At 34.9% G+C, this 23,768-nt stretch overlaps 1 protein-coding gene across 1 annotated transcript; it reads left to right on the plus strand.

Moving 5' to 3' along the window:
* Nucleotides 1-12,106: 12,106 nt before the first annotated feature.
* Nucleotides 12,107-23,570, plus strand: LOC136816898 (uncharacterized). The gene is made up of 22 exons (XM_067073233.1): nt 12,107-12,179; nt 12,611-12,748; nt 12,897-12,939; nt 13,144-13,267; nt 13,594-13,731; nt 13,939-14,111; nt 14,336-14,510; nt 14,943-15,134; nt 15,229-15,507; nt 15,784-15,951; nt 16,129-16,275; nt 16,376-16,594; nt 16,791-17,030; nt 17,245-17,438; nt 17,685-17,881; nt 18,172-18,350; nt 18,725-18,886; nt 21,631-21,767; nt 22,211-22,350; nt 22,560-22,657; nt 22,882-23,032; nt 23,263-23,570. Exons 1-22 carry the CDS (start codon nt 12,116-12,118, stop codon nt 23,337-23,339), a joined length of 3,435 nt encoding a protein of 1,144 aa, XP_066929334.1. The 5' UTR covers nt 12,107-12,115; the 3' UTR covers nt 23,340-23,570.
* The last annotated feature ends 198 nt before the right edge of the window (nt 23,571-23,768 follow it).

Consider the following 23,768-nt stretch of genomic DNA (forward strand, 5'->3'; position numbering starts at 1 on the left):
GCTAAATGTTATGTAATCTTATTGTGTAGGTGTAAAATGGCCTTTAAATATACGGGTATAACTAAAGCCGGAATGACCTTCAAAAAAGGACCGGAAATGGTAATCATGCCTTTAGTGCATGCCTCATCAAAAAAAATTTTTTCTTCCATAAGAGCTTGTCACTTTTGTCTGCTGGTTGTGAGGTGTGACCTATCTTATCCTATTGCAGGATTGTCAGGTACGAAATCCAAAATCATTATCTAATATAACTTCTGAAGTCCTGGTCGCCGTGGTATAGTGGACATCAACCTTGATTCCTGTACAGGCGACCAAGGTTAGGTTCGATTCCCACTCACAAACGACCCACGGCATGGCCCGAACATGTTCGGGCCTGTTCGGACCATGCTCGGGCCACAAAAAAGTATTATTGAATCGGCCCGAACATTTTGTTCGGACCATGTTCGGGCCATGTATTTACAATTGATACGGATTTGCTCGGGTCATGTTCGGGCCATATATAATAGTAGAATTTAATTTTATTTACCTTTCCTGGTTTTCATCATCCTGTTAGTTTCATTAGACAAATTCAAAGTTCCAAAAACCAGTTTGATTCACAAAGTTGTATAACATTACAAAAAACGATCCAGAAAAATTCTGCTTCGAATAGGAGAAGACCACGAGAAAAGGGAACGGGATAAAGAATAAAAAGAAGACCATATTATGTAAGATTCAAATCATTCTTTTTAATAATTTTCCTAACTTAATTGGAAAATAGATGATTAACTTTTATATTTGAACAATATATATTTGAATAAAAATGAAGATTTTTAAATTTGTTTGCTAAAATAAGGAATTTAAAATAGTTTTAAATATTGGGTCCTGAAATTACATGCGCGATCGTAGCAAGCTTTCGAAAATCTGGCCCGAACATGGTCCGAAACTGCGCGGGCCACGCGCGGGCCATTTAAAAAAAAGTATTAATCAAGAGGCCCGAACATGTTCGGGCCATGCCGTGGGTCGTACTCACAACGGTTCACTTGGCAAGTTAACAAACCTTCGCCCGGGTCAACCCATGCCATGTGAGGGGAATTGGGTAGTCAGTTCAAGTTGCTGACGGGATGCTTACTCAAAGCATCTATAGTTGCGTTAATGGGCTCCAGAGCCTTCTTAACATGTTCTGTAACTCAACCACGATAGATAGTTGATAGATGGTCTGGAAAGTTCCCATCCCCCCAAAAGAAACTTCTGAAAATAGGTTCTTTTATTTTTATACACACATCCTTTTACATTTAAATTCGATCCCCAGGTGTTAGGGAGGGGGCGTTGCGTTGGGGGAGGAGGCGTTGCGTTGGGCAGTCGAGGATTATGCCCTAAATAAGAGATATACTCTTTTTAAGAGAAGGTCTCTTAAGTAGGAGATTTCTTTCTCTTAACTAGGAGACTTTTCTTTCTTCGTTAATTTTTGGCCTTCCCATAATTTTGCGCAAGTTTTGAACTTCATAGATCGACTCAGCACTCTTTTTTCTCCCTTCTAGCAAAATTTGGTTGAGTTCTGCTTTTGTTTTGTGGACCTAGGATGGTTAGGGTCTATCAATCTAAAGGCCGATCTACATCATGAGAATTTTGTGAAAAGTAATAATATAAATCGGGCCATATTTAAGAAACGCGTTTAAGTGCGGTCAAAACGCGGGTCAAACAGAAAGTGAGTTGCTCTTGTCTCTCCTAAATAAGGGGGGTTTGAGAAAAAACGCGTTTTGAAGGTCGAGGGTGTTTCTTCATTATTTTAAAAATTACGTCAACACATGCAAATGAGGCTATTTATGGTTTTTCGAAGTTTGAAAAAGAATGAAAAGGTATATTATTTTGGTTTTTGGGTCATTGGAATCACGGAAACGTGATCTTTCACGTGATCTTATTTTCATATTGCGCAAATAGTCTGCTCTGAAGTAAATTTGTGAAATGTACAGAATTCTCCTAGTTTAGGTAACGTTCTCTTAAATAAGAGACTGAAAATCTCCTAAATAAGGTAATCCTCTAACTTGGGTATTCTCTTATTTAGGGCATAATCCTCGACTGTTGGGGGAGGAGGTAGTACAGTAGGTATGCGGGTTGACTACTTAAGTCTTCCCCAAGGATGACTTCCTTCTGGAAGTCTGGCGCCCTTGCCCTGCAGAGCCAATCTTCAAAAGTTCAGTCAGATTCATTTGACTAAGACTTTTGACTGTGAATAGTAACCGTATTTTTCAACCTGTACATACAAACTTATTTTTTAACTATATAACTGCGAATTCACTTTTTATCACGCAAATACTGTACTTTATCAAGTTTTAACATTAAATTTCGTTCCACAAAACAGAAGGATTACTGTAAAACCTGGAGAAAACCATTAAATCTCACTTTGTTGCAGGTAAAGTGAATAGTGGTAGAAGCATTTAACAAGAAACCGTTAGTATGGTTCTCCTATCTGTCCGTTTGGCCTCCAGGCTAAAGGGATTTTGCCCAAGTTAGTTGGGTACTGCACACTCTGCATAGGTTGGCTTCTTGCAGTGTTTTATTTTTGCCTCATGGGGTGGTTGACCTCTTTAGACAGTATTTACTGTCATTCTCCCTATGATGTATCCAGTGGCGCGGAGCATTAGAAACATTTAGCTATCGAAAGAAATACCATGAATAACTCTTTAAACAGCACCAGGGTTAAAGCCCCTGCTTTCTCAGTTTCAAACTTAAACCTTGTTTCCCGCGAAACCAATGAACCGTCTTCTCCAAACTCACCAGAGAGAGTTGACAGTGATAGGATTGAGTCTGTAACAAAACCTAAAACACAAAGACTACTAGTTTGCAAACATCCAGCCATTTTTAGCACTTTCAACGTGCGCTCTCTATCTCTTGTTAGTAGAAAACAAGAGCTTTTGTGTTTTTCCAAATTCCAAATCGATGTGCTCAGTATTCAATAGCATAGATTTCTACACAAATACATTGAATTCCTCCACTCAAATCTTGGTAAAAACAAGCTTGTAACCGCCTCAGCATGGAAAAATTCCCAGGGAACAACAATCGGGGGTATTGGTATGCTACTCTCTTCTAGAGCAGCAGAAAATCTTTTATCTCTCCGTAAAATTTCAAATCGAATTATTGTTGCCGAATTTAATAGCAACCCTAAAACAACCTTTGTAGCTTGTTACAGTCCAACTAATGTCTCTGAACAGGTTGATGTCGATAGTTTCTATTCCATTCTTTCTCAAACTATCCTTTCTATTCCTGCGCATAACTTTCTTATATTAGCTGGCGACTTTAATGCCCAGTTAGGGAATGATAATGTAAAATTTTCATACCATAAATCGACAAATAGAAATGGTAATAAACTCTTTGATTTTATGTTACAACATCAGCTTGTTGCTACAAATACACTTTTTATGAAAAATACTAATAAGCTTTGGACTTTCCAACATCCCTCTGGAACTAAATCCCAAATAGACTATGTCCTTGTCCGAAATAAATGGAAAAACAGTGTCAGAAATGCTCAGTCATATTTTTCTTTTTCTTCTGTTGGCTCAGACCACAGAGTCGTTTCTGCACACATTTGTCTAAGTTTGAGATCTTCTAAAAAGTGCAAACCCAACCCTCTGAAATCTATTGATTGGCAACAAGTTTATACAAGTTCTAATCTTCGCTCTATTTATGCGGTTGAAGTGAAAAATAGATTTGACCTCCTCTCTCGTCCCGATCACAATATTGAAGAGAAATACCAAACTTTGGTAGACGCAAATGAACATGTCTGTCTCTCTCTTTTGCCCAAAAAAGTTAAAACCAAAAGAACCAGGGGGGGGTCGGTACTAAAATCTCAGACATCATGACATTTAGTGACGTGGTGGTACTGCAAAAAAGCTCAAAAATAATTTTAGTACCATGTGTACTAAAATACCAAAAAGGGTGGTCCCTTAAAGAAATTTTTGAAAAATCTTAGTATTTTGTTCTAAAATCAGCCAAAATGGAGCATTTTTTTACAATTTTGGAAAAAATTTGATTATTTTTTCTCAGGAATTTTTCAGAAATCTTTCAGAATTTTTCCAATTTTTTAAATATTTTTTAAAAATATTTTTATGTACAGTTCAGCACAGTTTAGTAATAAAATTATATTATTTTGCAGATTGATGCACTAAATTCGACTAGGTTTGTAACAATGACCCCATTTTGGTAAATTTAAAGCCGTAAAAGGGCAAAAAATGGGTGGTATCTATGTTAAATTGCTCAAAATAATTTTAGTACATGTGTACTAAAATAACATTTTCGAAAAATAGGTGGGGGTATGTCAAAAATTAGCGAAAATCCTTTTAGTACTCATGTATGTCTTACATTTTAGTACTGACCCCCCCCCTGAAAGAACACATCTGTCCGAAAATGATCTTGTCATCGCAGCACGCAATGAATACGATAAAGTCAAAGCAAGGCACCTATCTCGCGCAACCAGAAGAACCTCAAAACGCCTTGCTGACGCCCAAAAATATTTAGATGATGCTTATTTAACAGCTGAAGCATCTTTTATTCAAGGTAAAATTGACTCTATTTCACATCTTCATTTTTCCAATCAACACTCAGCTGCTTGGAAGACAATCAATGAACTGTCAGGGCGCAAGGATCATCCATCGATCCAGCTCAAAGGAGGATCTCCAGAGAAAAGAAAAGAGAATTGGCTTGCTCATTTCAAGTCACTGCTTGGAAATCCCCCACTTCTCGGACCTGACCAACTTCCTCTGAACCAAGTCTTTGATCTCTTACACATTTCAACAGAGTCTTTTACTAAAGATGAACTTAAAATAGCTTTAAAATCATTTTCTATCAATAAATCTTCCGGTCTAGACAATATACCCACAGTTCTATGGAAAGACCCTATTTTTCTTGACCTCCTTCTAGAGTTTTGTAACCATACATTTAACGATTTTGTGCCACCTTCTGCATGGTTAACAGGGGGTATCATTCCAGTTCCCAAAAAAGGTGATCTGACCTTAGCCTCAAACTACAGAGGTATCACCTTGATGCCAATTGCCGCAAACATTTATAACAAACTTTTATTTAACCGTATTGTTCCTATTCTTGACCCCCTCCTTAGGAGAAACCAAAACGGTTTCCGGAAGGGCAGGAGCACACTCTCTCAAATTTTATCTATCAGATGAATTCTGGAAGAAATGAGGAAACTCAATAAAGATGCTTTTATATGTTTTGTTGATTTCAAAAAGGCCTTCGACTCGATCAGTCGAGAAAAAATGTTTCAAATTCTAGGTCTCTGTGGTATCCCTGAGAAAATTATAAATGCTATTCAAGCACTGTATACTTCTTCCAAAGCAAAGGTTGTATCGCCTGATGGGGATACAGATATTTTTAATATTCAAGCAGGAGTTCTTCAAGGAGACACTCTTGCTCCTTTTCTTTTTATAGTTGTTTTGGATTATGTTTTAAGAATTTCTGTTGATACTTTTAACAAAAAGGGAATTCAAATTAAAACGCCCCAGGGCACACGTGACCCTGGCTTGTTTGTGACTGATCTGGATTTTGCTGATGACCTCGCACTTGTTGCAGAAAGTATTCAAAATCTCGAAATTCTACTCCATTCTTTAGAAACTGCAGCAAGTCAGGTCGGTCTTTACTGTAACGAGAAAAAAACAGAATATCTTTGCTCCTCTGAAAACTTTCTCCCTTTATTTTCTTTGAAAGGTGTTGACATTAAAAAAGTAATCGATTTCAACTACTTAGGCTCTCTTATCAACAGTTCTGATAGCGACTTTAAAACCAGGAAAGCACTTGCGTGGAAAGCTTGTAATAAGCTCAACAAAATCTGGCAATGTGATCTTGACAATAACCTCAAGCTGAAAATTTTCAAGTGTCTTGTGGAGCCCATTCTTCTTTATGGTTCTGAAACCTGGACCATGACAAAATCTATGGAGAAAAGTCTTGATGGGTGTTATACCAATCTCCTAAAAAAGGGTTCAAAATCTTGATTGGAGAGATCATCCCAACCTCGCCCAAATCTACCAAGGTCTCCCTAGAATCTCTTCTGTTCTTTTTTCCAGGAGGCTAACTTTCTCCGGCCATTGTTTCAGAGCAAAATCTGAAATCATTTCAGATATCTTATTGTGGTGCCCTACTGGTCCTAGACGCTCAAGGAAGCGAACTTTCCTCAACAATTTGAGGCGGGAAACAGGGCTCGAGTTAGAAGAACTGAAAACAGTTATGTCAGACCGTGAGCTGTGGAAAGAGAGATACTCGGTATTTCCGACCTAACGGTCGAAGGATGATGATGAGTACAGTAGGGTTGGCAGATGAGGGTATGTGTGGACAGGACCTCTGAAAACCTGACCCTTTATAATAGAGGGGCTGATTTTTGCTCTGAAAAGGTGATCTTATAGCCCAGGGGTAGTTAATCGATATAATCGATAATCTTGAGTAATCGATAAATAATCGATAAGTAATCGATGGATTAGATATCGATTAACCGATAGAATCGATAGGTAATCAGACCTTCAAAAAATCTTGAGTATCGATCAGCGATCAATTATTTCCAAGCTATCGATTACTTATCGATCACATATCAGTGCGTCACAAACAGCGATATTTCGATCGCACAGAAGCACTTCAAAACAACAGCTTTTTTGGAGTTTTGTCTCGTTTACCCAAACGCTTCAATCTCACACGTAGGCTTAGGGGGGCCAAGACTAGAACCCCCAATACGAGACATTTGCCTGACCGAAAAAAAATCATCATCAATTTTGTTAATTGTCGGGATTGTTTACTCACTGGAAATACGCAACTTTCTGAAGTTTCATTTTTTTTCAGTTGTGCACTTCATTTTAAAAATAACGAAGATGAACAGTTACCATCAATCCCACGAGTAAAAGAAAGTATACCGACTAGTCTACAAAAAGTGCGCTCGCAGTCGCACGGCGAATAGAATACCTCGCAAATTAATTTATGCATTATAAATTCATAATTTTTAAATACTATTTTTTGAAAGTCAAAGGACAATTAAGTGAATTTAAGCTGATTAGGTGGATATTGGGCGGACGGGCGTTTTGCACGTTCCGAGATCGGAAATTAAACTAGAGTAAAAGACGGGGGCGTCTTAGTATGTAATATTAATTCATTATTTTTTATTTTTCGCAAATGAAAAATAAATTTTTGATTTTTGAATTAAGGAAATATAATATAATATATTATATTTGATTGTCAATGCCAAAAGATATTTCTTTACTTTACGAATAATCTGCTGTATTGCTTCGCCACTTACCCCCGGATTGTTTTAGTAGGCACTTCGATCACGTAAATAAAAACATGTGTATATGTTGAAGCCGACTGTGTACTGACCGAAATTGCAATTACATAAATTATTGTGGAAGTGAACGCTTTAGAGGAATGTTTGGGAAATCAAAAAGACAACTTTTGTGAGAATGTTGAGTTTTGTTGATATGGCTGTTTGTGACGCACTGCATATCGACTACATACAACCTATCGATTACTTATCAATCATGTATCGATTGTTAACAATCATCGATTACTTATGTAATCGATCAAAAGCTGTGATCGATAGCCGATCAATTTTTAACTCAGGTGAGTTAAGGCAAGTTTCAAGCATATTTTGCGTGACGCGCACCGCTTCCCATTGTTCCTTAACTTTCGTATATAGCTCAAAAGAAGCGTATTAACGAGAGGATTTCGGAAAGTGCTGGGCCGAAAATTTAAATTAAGCCAATCTCAAGATATCGGCCAAAAACTGATTTAGACGTTATGAAATACATCGAAAAAACACGTCATAAGTAAGATTCAAATGACGTCATTATAGAAAACAGCGATAACATCAAGTCTATTAATGCAATCAACACCAAATGTTGACTGGAGGCGTAGATTAACGATTCTAAAATATTTGTTGAGAAATTTTTAAATTTTTTAGATGACGTCATTTACTGTCGGTAAAAACTAAAATACGTCAAATAATGATGACGTCATCAAAAAATTCAACAATCAACGTCTCCAATCAAAATTTGGTGTTACTTGTAGTAATGGAATTGAAGTTATCGCTGTTTTAAAAAACGACGTCATTTAACTTGTCTTTTTGACGTGTTTTTTCGACGTATTTCATAACGTCAAAATCAGTTTTTGGCCGATATCTTGAGCTTGGCTTAATTTAAATTTTCGGCCCAGCACTTTCCGAAATCCTCTCGTTAATACGCTTCTTTTGAGCTATATACGAAAGTAAGGAACAATGGGAAGCGGTGCGCGTCACGCAAAATATACTTGAGACTTGCCTTAACTCACCTGAGAATCGATACTTAATTTAATCGATATGTAATCCATCGATTACTTATCCATTATTTATCGATTACTCAAGATTATCGATTATATCGATTAACTACGCCTGGTATAGCCAGACGGTGTCAATCGAACAACTTCAAACGAAAATCGCAATCGAACCAATCGAACGTAATTGAATGAGATCGAATGATTGCGATTCGATTGTCAAACGCAATCGAATGAGATCGAACGGCCGATTCTTGGGTAATATTTGATTGTGTTCAATTGCATTCGAATAACGTTCGATTGGTTCGATTGATTGTAACTTACCTTTGATTATGTTTGATTACGATTATGTTCGATAAGTTTGATCGCGATTGAATTAAATTTGATCATCCTTTAGAGCTTTTTTAGTGAGGACGGCAGGGCGCGTAAGTACGATACGAGAGTGAATAAAATTGAATACAATTGAATCATGGAACATACAATGGAACATAATCATTACAATCGAACGGCAAATCCTGGGTAATATTCGATTGCGATTCGATGCGTTTGACAATCGAATTGCAATTATTCGATTGTGTTCGATTGCATTCAATTGATTCGGCATTTGATTCATTCGATTGACATCGTCTGGTTATAGAGAGACATTTTTAGACCTACCCCGGTGGGGTGGAGGTCCTATAAATAAACCGTTCGTCCGTCCGTCCGTTTGTCTGTTACCAACTTTTCTCGAGATTGAATTATAGGAATCTTTTGATTTTTGGTACAAAGGTGCAAAATGGTTGTCCAAATTTCGGCCAAAAAATGGCTAAAAATCAGGTTTTTTAGACTTGGTGAAAAATTGGATCATTAATTTTTTCTGATTTTTTGCATGAAAGTAGGTAAAAGATGGCTCAAGCAAGATTTTGTAAAAAAAGAATTTTTCAGCTCAAAAAACGCATCTTTATCTATAAGAATCACTATTAATAAGCATACATCAATGTTCTTAGCCAAATTATTCAATTTTTTGATGAGATTGATATTTTTTTGCTCACAAAGTCTTGAATATGAAAGAATATGAAAGAGTATGAAATTTTGGTTTCTAAACCTTTTTATATAAGAAACAAACGACTAATTTTAATAGATCGTCACTATTTGTGCTCTGAATGATTGTTTAACGATCATGCTCGCGTAGATATCAATTATATATGTGTTAAATGCATTACCAGGTAGGTCCTTTAAAGTATCACTTGTTTAAACAACGATTACCCTTTTTTAAGACCATTTTTTTTGGAAAAGTTTCAGAAATGAAAATAAATAGTATATACTATCCTCCACTCAGTATAGACCTAACCCTTCATACAGAAATTACAGGAAAAGCATATTTTGACTTTTAGGCCGTGGCCAGTAGATTGTTTCAATGTTTCAAAAGTAAAGAAAAAATTCAAAATGTCTATGACCAACTTTTCGATATGTTTCTTACTATGTTTGGACTTTGTACCCTATGCCTATACGCAGGCACTCAAGCTAAAGTCCCACAAAAGCGGGACAAAATTCAGTTTTTTGAAGTTTGCAAAAAAACGCCACATAGAAGATCTTTCAAATTCAGTATGTAAAAAGAGTCAATAAAAAATACAACTTTTCTATTTTTCCTTTTTTTTTGCAAAAATTATTGGAATGAAAGGGATAATAATAATTGAATACATCCATCCACTGATGATTCGCGGCACTTGTAAAGCTAGAATCGCTTCGTGTTCTCTTCGCTTGAGAAAATGATTGACAGACTGTGACAGATTAAAGTTTTTCACTCGCGCGGACGTTCTGCAAGTGTTCTCCACTCATTCCTCTGACCGCGCTAAAATGGTAGACTTAGCCGTGACAGATCATTCCGATGGAAGTTGTTGGAATGTTTACAAGGCTCTTGACAGAAAATCCTTTATTTTATTGTCAGTGATGACAATGCACAATGCCGTTATTAATTTTGTTAGATCTGACATATTGATGTTTGTAAGTGCACTTTATAGTTTTGATTCCCATAGTTGTTTTGGAAAACACGACGGCCTATTGAATAACAAATTATTCCACATACATTACTTTCCCTCAGCCAATAAAATGTGATAAATTATCTTGTCTCTAGGTAACTGTTAGGTAACTAGCCTGCCACTGATGATCCGTCGCGCTACTATTGTTAAGCTAGTATCCTTTCACGTCACACTCTAGTGTGATGAGAGATTCATCATGGGTGAACCAAACATAGAAAGTTTTCCAAATTCCCTATCTCAATTATTATATATAAACCAATAAAAAATGAAACTTTTCTATGTTTCACTTTTTTGCACCAATTATTCAAAATGAAAAAATTTAAGATTTTAAGTTCTACTTTTATTCAATGATTTTATACGGCACTTTGTTGACAAACAAACTCTTGCATCAAATTTCTGCTTTCTTCAGAAAATTGCAGATGAAAAATTTGTTTGTTGCAGATTTCAATTTAAACTTCTCAGAGGGATTACTTGTCAATGTTTTGTGTTAACTTGCAGCATTGTATTGGTTCAGAGGGAAAGATAAAAGAGATGAGATTAGCCTAGTTTTTAACCCTGATATAGGAGTTTAAGTCTAGACTGGTGAGGTGGCTTTTTCAACTTGGCTGAATCCTTAAACCTCAAACCAGTCAAACCGTGCAAAATGGTAGAACTTAGCTTAACTTGGAAAGTTGTTGGAATGTTTACAAGGCTCTTGATAGAAAACCCTTTGTTTGATTGTCAAATGATGACAGTGCTATTTATTAATTTTGTTAGATCTGAAAAATTGATGTTTGTGAGTGCACTTTACAGTTTTGATTCTCATTGAAAAATCATATTCTGGTTTTCATGTTACTACCGTAACTTTGTGTAATACGGACATACCTTGTCTAATTCTGGCATAGCAACTATCTGGTCTTTTAAAAACTTTCTGAGTAAGCTGTTGAAAAATCACTCTAACTGTTTTACAGACTAGATAATTGCTATGACACTTAGACAGTGTATGTCAGCATTACAGGAAATTACGGTAGATGCTGTTTTAGAGCTTTAAGAGCTAGCCTGCCTATGGGAAAGTGGTGTTTTTTTTGCAACCTAAAAATTATAAGGATTTAAAAATCTTCCATGATTTCAATCTATACATCCTTAATTTTAGGGCGGAAAAGTTTTGGAAAACCTTATTTATGTCTAAATTTTATTCTTTCATGAAGCATCACGATGAAGCATTCAACTAAATGTAAATGTAGCCTAAAGTTTTCAACACATTTTGATGATGTCCAAGACAGTTTAAGGCTTTATAGTCATTTAGGAGAATGTGACGGTCTATAAAATAAAAGATTACTCCAGCAAACATTACTTTTTCTTAGCCAATCTAAACAAGATAAATTACCATGTCCCTAGGTAACAGCTGTGTTGTAAAAGACAAATCAATTATATGACGTTATCATTAGCAAAATTTATGCTGGAGTAATTGGTTATTAAAAAGATCATCAAAGAATCTTTTTGAATTTTCAAAAGAGTGAACCAACCTGCCAGGACATTATTGTGTTCTTTTTGTGTCAATATTATTAATATTATAGTTTATAATAAAGGGAATCAAAATGTGTTCTTTTACATATCATATGCATTTGAATTGTTTTTGCTCTTTTTCTTTGTTCAGTTGTTGAACATTTTCTTTTGGAAAAGTAGATGTAAGTCTTCAGATCTACATTGCTTTTTCATTATATTATATTATTAATGGGAGCACTTAAATATTTTGATTTTTATTTGAACTATGTTTTTGGTGTATAGATGGAGTTTTACATGCCACATTGAATGTTTATAAATATCTTCTGTCATTTTTAGAGTATATTAATATGAAAAAGGAAATGATTTTTATTTTTTTGGTGACCTCATTGCTGTTAGCTGACTTTTCATTAGGTAAGTGTCAATCAATTAATTTTATTTGTGAATACTCAAACAATGTTTTCTAAAATTTGTAGTCACTCAACTTTGTTATATGGTCATAATATTTGGAAAAATAGGAGTTCTGCTACAAAATTTTGAAAACTGCAAGTAGTTTTTAAGTGCCTTAACCTAGGGTTAGAAAATAGAGTTTTAACTCTGAGTCTTAGCACAGGACCAAGACTTAGGAGCTTAGGATCTGAGGATCCAAAAGCTTGTGAATGGTCTGACTAGGCTGAGAATATAGCCTGGAAGCCACATCCTGAATTTAAATATCTGATTAGACAAAGTATAGCCTGAAAATGTCATTCTTGCTTCAACTTAGATTCTGCAAAACGCTAAAATACCCAGAAATGCCAACATATTCTGATAGTAGATCGGTCATTCTTATTTTTGCTTATTTTCAGGTGAAGAGACATGCTGTGAGAAAAATAACTTCAAAGAACGATGTCATTTCTTGTGTGACAAGTCAGAATCAACATTTTGGGATCAATTGGCTTGTGCGAAAGAACGAATTAAAGTCATCTCCTGTAAAACAAAAGAAAGTAAGATAAATCTTATTCAAACTACGTGTATTTTCAATCTTCAAATCTAATATATACTTCTGAAAGAATCTTCTACATCTAAGCCCAAAGTAATACTTTTCCATCAGGGTTCATAAATATGTTGGTGAAATTTTGTTTTACATTTTAGAGTATGATTTGGCAAAACTTTATGGTGATAAATTTACAGATACGTAAGTTGACACACTTCACAGTAACAAGGTCCTTTTAGTCCTTTAAAAACTTAAAAGTTTATGAGGAACAAAAGTTTCTATTTTTATTAAAGAGTTTTGAACAATCTTTTTGTTTTTTTTGTTTTAATAATGATTTTATAATAAGTTTTTTTGTTATTTTTGATGATATTTATGATAAATTATATCAATTTGCACTACCACTAGTGTTTCTCAAGGATGGGAGAAGCTAGCAACTAACGTTAAAGACAAACTGGCAGACGCTAAAGAGTTCTCAACCTTGTCTGTGAATGAATTGAAGTCTCTACATCAGGACTTACTCAGTAGCCTGGTAAGTACTAGTTTTTAATCTCTTTTGTCTCTTCTATCCCTTAATTTACTTGGACAATATAGTCATTTCAAAAGGGTTTCCATTTGGCTAGGTTTTGTAAATTCTAAACTTCTTCATTCTGGTTTTTTTTTAGCTTTAGTTAAGCTAATTTCATAGTTGGCGATCTTCAGTGAAATTCTGTTTTTTTTATATTTTCATCTTATTTTAAAATTCTCTCTCCCTTCGAGAGTTTTTTTATTTATCAATGAATTCATTCCTGATATTTTGTTTTAACTTTTCTCAATCGTTTTGAGCGCTTTCTATTTTATTACGTTAATATTGTTTAGAGTACAATTAAGGGCTTAACATCATCACAACTAGGAGGTATCATGAGTAAATTCACGCAATACACAAAAGAAAATCTACATCAACTTGTACAAAAGATTGATATTGATGTTTTATACTCCAAGATTAAAACAATGGCTGTAAGTACTACCAGATTTTAACAATGCTCTGAAAGCTCAGAAAACTTAAAATAATTCCTATTTGACTTTTTAGCCTTGTCTGCTATTGGTAAACGTCAATCACAAATGAGAGATTGGGTGCATGCTGTATGATATGTAGAGCTCCATCCCTGCTCTGAGCATACAGAATATAATATTTATACAATATTTGTTTTCATGTTTTTTAAGAGCTACACATGGGATAAATCACAACTTGGAGTGATAGCTGAGACAGCTTTCAAGAAATATGGCACAAATGTTGAGCAATGGTCGAGTGATAATTTGAAGAATCTGGGACGCTTCCTGTCAGGGTTGCCAACAAAAGTCTTTTCAAAGTTTTCTGATGAAGCTTTCAAGGAAAGGTAAGAGACATTTTCTGATTTTTATTTGTAATGCTTTAGAATAAAAGTCTTCTTCTAACTGAACTTTGCTTTCTGATCGTTGTGACTTTTTTTGATACTGCTGGTAAAAAAGGCATTTTTCTTATATCATTCAAGCATAACTAGTTGGTACCTCTGCTTGTTTAAAGGGACCTTTCCTTTTTGTATCTTTTCTTACATTATCCGACATTCTACTTCCCTTTCAGCTTGCAAGATTTCTGTGATGCTTCTCTCCCCACAGAGAAGAAATCAAAACTGATTGCAACAGCAGAGAGAGTCTTTGGAGATAAAAACACTTGGAATAGCACAACTATTGGCAAACTTTGCAACCTTATCGAAGCTCTCACACCTCAAGAATTCCTTATTTTGAAAGCTAAAGAGGTATTTTGTTTCATTTGAACATTTTGTGAATTCATTTATACGGTTTAATAGCTAATTTATTGTTGAATAAGTCACTGGATACCAATGTGTGCAACAACAGTCAGAAGATGGGAATAACAAGAAGCAAATACCAACAGGAACGAATATTAACAGTAACAAATATCAACAGGAACAGTCTGTATAAAACAATTCTGTCGGACACAGCGTCCACATCAACACAACATATATATAACAGGATCTGTCTTTCACAGCGTCGAGCCACTTGACCTAGACCATCCACTTGATCAGTAACAACGTCAATTCCATTGAATAACATTTATCTTGCTTAGAAACACTTATAAGATGCTTACCAAAACGAAATAGCTCACATTTAATATTTACTTCACTAATGTAACAAGTTTAACAGTGACAATTGAATTTACCTTCTTCCAGGTTGAAAAATCCCTGAATTCATTGTCGCAAAGGTTTCTCACAAAAGAACAAAAGGAGGTTGTACTGAAAAAGCTGAAAGAAAATTGGGGAAAATTTTCTGCTTGGTCAAAAGTCAATTTATCGAAAGCCAAGGACTTTTTAGAAGGACTTGATGTTGAAGATTTTAAAGAGCTTGACAAAGACAAAATAAAGGTAAAACTCGTTTTATACAGATGGGCTGATCCTCCAATTCATCTTTGCATGATTTTTTAGGGATTCATACAATCTGATGTTTTTTTGACACTAGGAGATTTTGGATTCTGGTAGAATAAAGTTCATGAACAAGGTGCAGCAAAGTGCTTTCTATGAGGAAATCATCAAACAACATGGTCCACCTGAAGATTGGCCCGAATCAATCCTTTCAAACGGGTTAGAGTTGATCCAGTCAGTGAGTGTAGAGGACTTGCAGAAAATCAAAGCTAAAGCCAAAGCCTCATTGATCGCAGCTCTGGAGAAAGGACAGGAAATGGACTGGAGTCGTGATCAAGCAGAGTTTCTTTTGGAGTTGGTTGAAGACGAAGAAGCAGTAAGCTTTTTTTTTCTTGGTAAAATATCATTGGCGATGTGGAGACCTAAAAGTTGGTTAGTTAAGGGTTATAATTTCACACATTTGGATTTAACACATCTTCATGGATTAATATCTGTGGGCGTTTAAATTTTTCATAACTATGGACAGCTTTTCCCACAAGCTTAAAATGGGCCTCTAAACAAATATTGAAACTCACTTTAAGGCAATATAGGCTATTCAACTTTGCGGGCATAAATATAATATATCAATATTGGTATATACTCCCGAATTTAGCTTGCAACATTCACCAAAGAAAAAGTTGTCCAGTTCGGATACTTATTGAAGGCCTTCTCACAGTCCGATGCAGGAAAAATCTCCAAAAAAGTGTTGTATGCTGCCTTCCCAGAGCTGCTTGTGGTCAAAGGAATCGGTGAACCTGTATTACGTTACTTCATCAAAGTGGTATGATCAATTGCTATTTGATTTGTTTGAATTGCTTTGACTTTTCTCTTTCTTTGAAAACATTAAATTTTCATTGACTTTGTTTCTAATTTGATTGCTCATGCAATCTTGTGTAACTTTAGAAGTTAATACTCATCAAACTTGGCCATCTTTAAATCAATGATATTGTATTTTCAGTACAAGGAGGAATCATCTAAAGGCGAGATCAAGAATCTTGGTCAATTTGCCAAAGCCTTGACACGATATGAGATTGAACAACAAGACATTGAAGACATTCTTGAAAATTTACAGAAATTGAGTGGAACCGACTTTGATGAAACTCAGGTAATGTTGAATTAACTTAGTAGTGTGTTAACCTATTTTTTTACGTAAGCTTTTTTAAAGTAAAAACCTATGCTATAAAAATTCATATTTCTTTTTTTAGGCTGCAGAGTTATTGATCAAAATTCGTAAAGAATTAGGAAACATGGAGCAATCTGACCACACAGATGCTGATATTTTGCCATGGGGCTTCCAGAACATTCGGAAGATCGGTCAAGTGATTGTTGCATTGACGCGAAAAGAAGCATTGAAATTCCCTTTCAAAGGAATAGAAAATACTTATGAAGAACTGGGAAAACATGATGGTTGGAAAAGAAGAGTGGTAAGTTTAGATAGACCCTTGGCATTGAAATTTCTTTTCCTATGTCTGTTATATGCAAAGCAATTTTTGCTTAGCTTGAGGAAAAGTAATAAGTTTGCGTTTTGTGACCAGGTTTGATTAAGTTACTGGGAGTTCAGAATTTTTTTCATATTTTTTTCTGTAGTTAAATGATTGTTAATTTAAACTTCATTTCAAGGTATTGGCTTTTGTGAAAAGAATGAAGGAGAACTGGACCCAACAAAACATTACATTGAACGACCTCAAAGAGGTCGATATTGAAGTCTTGGGAAAGTTTGTTCAAGGTTTGACTATGGATGATTTGAATGAACTATCAGATGATGTTCAACTGGTGGCTTTCAAACAACTTGGAAAATATACTGGTCTTCCTGAAGATAAATTGAAGTCAAGAGCTAATCTCGCTTATAAATACTTTGAGGTAACTCATTCTGAAATCCACAAGTTTTTTTTTCTTATTAATTGTGTCGATTGACCATATATTGTGGTGTAAACAATCAAAGTCTTTCCGATCTTATTGATAATTGTAATAAAGGATATCGAAAAGTTTACTCTTAGGTTTCGTTTGAACACCAACTTCAAACATGCTTCTTTACAAAGACGGAAAAACGTTTTTTGTCTTTTATTTTCTCCAGAAACAAAGAAGTGGATCACTAACAAGCAATGATTTACAAATGATGGGTAACTTGTTACCAGGCCTTTCCCCAGACCTCCTAAACACCCTTGATGAACAAAATGTGGTGGAGCACCTCCAAAAGTTTGCTCAAAGTACATCCAAAGAAAAGCAAGAAGTCTTGTTGAGAAAACTGAAATCTCATTTCGGACAAAGGTAGGAGCAGATAAATTTTTTTTCAACAAATCTCGAAATATCCTTAAACTCCGAGGAGTTGTGATTACAGTCGGTTCAAATGTATACTCTAAGAAATCTTAATTCTGTATAACCCTGCCTTTGATGTGAAATAAGATTGTCGTCCTTATTAGATACCGGCCAAAGATTTAGTTCGCCAATCCAATCCTTTATTTTGTGATATCACCCCACATTTTAAACTCGCATCTGTTTAAACCTGTTTTTCAGTGACGTTGCTAAATGGACAGCCTCACAATGGAACAAAGCATTACCATTGGTCAACAAGATGTCATCCACTCTCGAACTTCGTTTAATGAATAATGAAGTCTTTCAAGAAATGCTGAATGAACTTGGTCGGATCAAATCGTGGAGCAAAGATCAAACTGATGTTTTGCTGAACAAAGCGAAAAACCTCTTCGGAAAAGGTACTTTTTTCTCAACCAATATTTTAAATGTTTATAAATTATTAGTTATCGTTACACCAAATTTGGATCTTGTTCGATTTAGCCAGGAGGACCAAATAAATTCAATTATCTGCATGTAATCATTGCATTACTACTATCCATATACGTCCCATCCTTCTGACAGCCTCAGGGTTAATAAGGGTATATTTAGATTAAGTGTCTACTTTGAGGAATTGTTGTTAATGATTGACTGTTTATACTCCTGCTTAATTATTGTCTTAATTGAGTTATTCTTTTTTTTTTGTATGTAGACATTAGTTCATGGGATTCTAAGATTGTTCACAAAATTGGTTCCATCTTCACCAGTTTGGCTTCAGAAGACATTCCCAAGATGAGCAAACAGTTCTTCGAAAATCTCAATGTTGATGTGTTGGATGGAAAGAACTTTTCTGCTTCATTGAAAAAACTCATGTCCAAACAATTCCTCAAGGTTGGAATTTTTGAGATACATATTTCTTTGATCATTGGAAATTCTTGTGAATATTATATTGTTCGAATACTGTAAAGTAAACCCCGAATGTTTAGATGGAGAGAGTGCTTTGGCTGAAAAGTGTGCCTTGGTAAGGTGGAAAATCCCATCTAGGTCACGTGACATTACAATAAAATTTCAACGCTTGACCAATCAGAATCTTCGCGATTTTCGAAAACATAGCAACAATATTTGCGATAATTTTTTGCTTGGAAAAGCACGTCATCTGGCCCTTGTGGCTTTAGAGAAGTATGTAAATTCAACATCTTGTCAGCAAAATTGGGGTCCTTCTTCTCATACTGCGACAATATTATTATGATTTCATTTAACTATAGGAATTCACAGGTGATGACGTCACTAAACTAACATCGAAAATGATGCAACGATTTCATTTCTTGATTTCTGGATTGGATGTTGAAGATTTGAAGAAGTTATCGTTGACCAGTGATGATGTGTTGGAGACTTTGAGTAGTGTCTCTGATTGGTCTGAAGATCAGGTATCAAATGGTTTTATTGATATTTTTCACTGACCATATACTCTGGTCCAAGCTATATCCTTGATTGGAGTTTTTTGAAAATTGATACCCTAATGGTAGGACTTACTTGATGTGGGTCTATTTACAAATTTTCTCGTTTAGAATTTTTTCATGCAGAGTGCTACGATTAGGATATAAAAACTCCGATAGAGGATCGAGAAACTTTTTCCAGGGTTTATAAAGATCGATGTATTTATTGTTATAAATGCTTTGATTTTAAACCTTATTAAACCCTGGACTACAACCGCAATCTTTGATCGGAGCTTTTGAAAGTGGTACCCGCAAAGAAGTCATTGTAGTGTTAAAGTGTTTAGTGTTGAGTAGTGCTATCATTAAGTACCACTTTCAAAAAAACTCCAATCAAAGATTTTGGTTTGCCGAGATTTAGAAACTGTCTCATGGTTTACGTAAAACTCAATGGAAGTAACTTCACCAAACGATTGGTTTGAAAATGATAAAAAAATAATCAAAAAACAAATCCTCACTGAAAGATGTGCTAACTTTCCATCTTCACTGAATTTTCTGACTTGAAAACTATGGAATATATAAATTACAAGCCATAAAAAAAATAGGAATATCAATCGAGTTTCAGGCAGTGATTTTTACCCTGACTTACCTCTACTGTTCATAGTATTAATGTCTACTAAATTAGTTTTTTCCAAAAAAATGTTATATCCTCAACCCCCGATTTATGAACATTTTCTTGACAAAATAAAAAAATGCAACGATATAAAAATAGTTGAATTCGAGGCTTTAAATGATACACCTTCTTGAGCGTTTTGTATCGAAATTCCTCATTCTACAAGCGTTAGATGCCATTTTTGGACCTACCCCGGTGGGGTGGAGGTCCTATAAATTAACCTTTGTCCGTTCGTCTGTTCGTCCGTTCGTTCGTTATTAGCTTTCCTCGTGATTGGTTCATTAGTTTTTTCTGATTTTTTGCATAAAGATGTGTAACTATAAACCCTCGAATGTGACGGAGCCCGATTTTCGAAAAAAAAAATTTTTGGGTGAATTTAGGCCAAAAAACGGCTTTTTGGACTTTGTGAAAAATTGGATCATTAAAGGAATTATACGGTGTTATATACACCTGACTCGTCTGAAACTGATGTCAGCAAAATTTTAATAAAAGAGTCCTTTCAAATTTGTAAATAAAAGGAAGAAAAAAATCTTGCTCCACATTTTTCTTTATTCATTACAAAAGATTCTATTTATTTCAATCTGCTGAATCAACATACATTATAACTATGTAAAAGGTCAATGGCTTTAACTTTTTCTGATTTTTTGCATGAAAGTAGGGTACCATCATAGGTAAAAGATGGCTCAAGCAGATTTTTTCAAAAAAATTTTGTTGGCTCAAAAAACGCATGTTTATCTATAAGAATCACTATTAATAAGCATACATCAATGTTCTTAGTTAAAATTACTCAATTTTTTTATGAGATAGACTTTTTTATAAGCACATTATCAATTACTTAGGTATTAGCTTTCCTCGAGATTGGCTCTTGATTCTTTATGATTTTTTGCACAAAGATGCATAACTATAAACCCTCGAATGTGACGGAGCCTGACTTTCGAAAAAAAAAATTTTTTGGGCAAATTTGGGCCAAAATACGGCTAAAAAACGGGTTTTTTGGACTTTGTGAAAAATTGGATCATTAACTTTTTCTGAATTTTTGTATGAAAGTAGGGTACCATCATAGGTAAAAGATGGCTCAAGTAGATTTTTTCAAAAAAATTTTGTTGGCTCAAAAAATGCATGTTTTTCTATAAGAATCACTATTAATAAGCACCCATCAATTTTCTTAGCCAAATTAATCAATTTTTTGATGAGATACCGGGTGACCCACGAAAAAGTTCGGACCTTTCTCGGCGTCTTGAGGCCGAACAAATGTCCCAAAGTGCTCAGAATTTTGGTATTTAAAAAGTAGATATCCTAACTTAAAATTTGAGCTATCACTTTTTAAATTTGACCAACTAGTTCTCTACTTATGAGCTTTTAAACTCAAAATTCACTTTTCGGAAAGTGTAAAAAACACGTAAAAAAGAGGTATTAAATTAATGCAATCAATTAGAAAATCTCTTATAAATTGACTTATTTAACGAGTTTTATGACATTAATAATTATTAAAAACACCTTTGAAAGTAGTTTTTGTTCAAAACAAGACTAGTTTTTATCAAAATTGGCACTTTCAAGGAATTTTCTCAAAAACTGTATATCAAAAACGTCTAAAAATACCTAATTTGATACCCCTTTTTTACCTGTTTTTTACACTTTCCGAAAAGTGAATTTTGAGTTTAAAAGCTCATAACTAGGGAACTTGTGCGTCAAATTTAAAAAGTAATGGCTCGGATTTTAAGTTAGGATATCTACTTTCTAAATAATAAAACTCCAAGCACTTTGGGACATTTGTTCGGCCTCAAGACGCCGAGAAACGTCCGAACTTTTTCGTGGGTCACCCGGTAGATGTTTTATTTGCTCACAAAATCTTGAATATGAAAGAATATTTCAAGAGCATGAAATTTTGGTTTCTAAACGTTTTTTTATAAGAAACAAACGACTAATTTTAAAATCGTCCTGGATCGTCACTATTTGTGTTCTGAATGATTGTTTAATGGTCACGCTCACGTAGATATCAATTATATATGTGTTAATTGCATAAACCAGGTAGGTCCATAAAAATATCACTTGTTCTTACTTTCAGTTGGAAGTGCTTGGAGAGAAAGCAAAACCGTACATCAACAGTTTCTTTAACGTTGAAGAAAGAGCTGTCTTTTTCAACCAGTTGGTGAAAGGGCTTCCCTTGGATGATATCAAGAAAATGACTACTGCTGTCTTCAAGTATGTACTTTCATTACTTCAATGCTCAAACTTCACGTTTTATATAACTTAGGCTTTGTTGATACTTTATTACGTGTATCCCAGGCTTTAATTACGTTACTGATTGACACCAGATTATACCTTAGTGCAGGCTGACACTAGTTAGAGGGGGGGACTTCTCAAAACAACAAAATGAAATAGTCTGACGTTACAAAGATTAACGGCAATCCGATGGTTTCAAATCCAGGAACAAAATGAAATCTGAAATTAACATTATTAACGTCAAAAAACTGATAAAACGCAGAGAATGAGGTTGATTTTATTATTTAGTCATGTTTAAGGGCTTTTACGAGCATTTAGATCATGATATTTTAGTAGTTAATGGTCTAGCACTGTATGTAGAAAAAAATTACACTTGTGTTTCTGCTTTCAATGTATTGAACTTTCTGCTTTCTCCCATCTAGTCAAGCCATCAGCAAAGTGGGATCGATGGACGGCCTCAACAAAGATCAAAAGCAAGCTTTGATGGGAAAAGCCAAAACTGTTTGGGGAGGTGTTGAGAAATGGAGTGCTTCTCAAATTAGTGAAGCTAAAAAAATTATTGGTGCGTGTTTAGTTTGAATTTCTCTCGTTTTCTTTTTTTTTCAATTGTCATTTTTTAATATTCCACTTATAAATACCATTTTATCAAAAAATCAAATCCAAAACCACAATCATATCCCGATCCAACCAAAATGCAGCCTTTTTCACCCCTTGAAGATTAGTCTCCCCTCTTAGTATCCCAACTCTCAAATAAGCTTTCTTCATTTTTAGATGGTTTGGAGCCGAATGATGTGAAAAAGATCACACCAGAATACATGAGTTTTGTTAGCTCTGATTCCATCACTAACTTCTCTGACGAACAACTTCAGGTACACGAATAAAAAAACGCAACAGCCTTGTTGTTCATTTGATTCGAATTTTTTTCATTAACCCATCTCTTTCTTAGAGGATCTAATACTAGAAATGCGCTATTCAATTTTTACCTCCTTCCTCTCCCCCTTAGTAGGTCATATTCACTATCTTTTTCCTTACTGATTATTTGCATGAAGTTAACAACACTGACCTTATACCCTCTCTTCATCCTCATTTACAGGCTTTGACAGTTGATCAATTAACAGAATTGGATGACAACCAAATTTCCTCTTTGACTTCGCAACAAATGCGAGCTTTCGATGCTCCTCAAGCACAAGCCCTGCAAGCTGTTCAGGACGAAGACCCTAAAGATGAAGATCCTTATGCGAGCAGTAAGCACAAGTTTTTTGACAAGTTATCTCAGAGCATACCCTGATCCAATAGTACTTAATCTTTAGAAGAGGAGAAGTGGATTCATTTCCCAGGTAGATATAAAGTAGTCACATCCCTACTTTAATCTAGCGCGAATAATGGTATGGAAAGCCACTGGTTTTGGCAGCCCTTTTTGGTAAATGTTTTCTTGAAAATTGCTACCATTTTTGTCTTAATTTGATTCTTTCAGGTGGAACGCGGATGGAGGTGAACATGATGTTGTATTTCATCTTGATGTGTTTTGCTCTCTTCATGACATGGATGTAAACGTTCATATACAGCGTGTCTTGGTCGTAAAGGTTTGTCCAACATAATCTCCTTCACTCTGATTCTACGCACTCTATTTTGTGCTTTTTGTTTTTTCAATGCAGGGTCAAAAGAATTGACATTTTCAATGATTAGCTCCAGAAAAGTTTTTGTAGTGCTTTCTGCCGTTGCAATTTCTTAAAACTTTGGAGGACTATAGTAGTGGGGTGTTAAAAAACCTATTGTTTAAGGCTCTTTAAATTAAGTGCACAAAAATATATGATTGTAATGGCTTACTGTATTTTAAGAAATAAAATATTTCTAGAAATAAAATATTTCTAATTTGTAACTTAAGAAATATTTTATTTCTTAAAATACAGTAAGCCATTGTAATGCATTTTATTTTAATTTGTTTGGATATTCGGGATTCCACTTTAATTTCCGTCCCTC

Source organism: Clytia hemisphaerica, unplaced genomic scaffold, assembly GCF_902728285.1.
Source record: "Clytia hemisphaerica strain Z4C2 unplaced genomic scaffold, Clytia hemisphaerica genome assembly, whole genome shotgun sequence".
NCBI classification, from domain to species: domain Eukaryota; kingdom Metazoa; phylum Cnidaria; class Hydrozoa; order Leptothecata; family Clytiidae; genus Clytia; species Clytia hemisphaerica.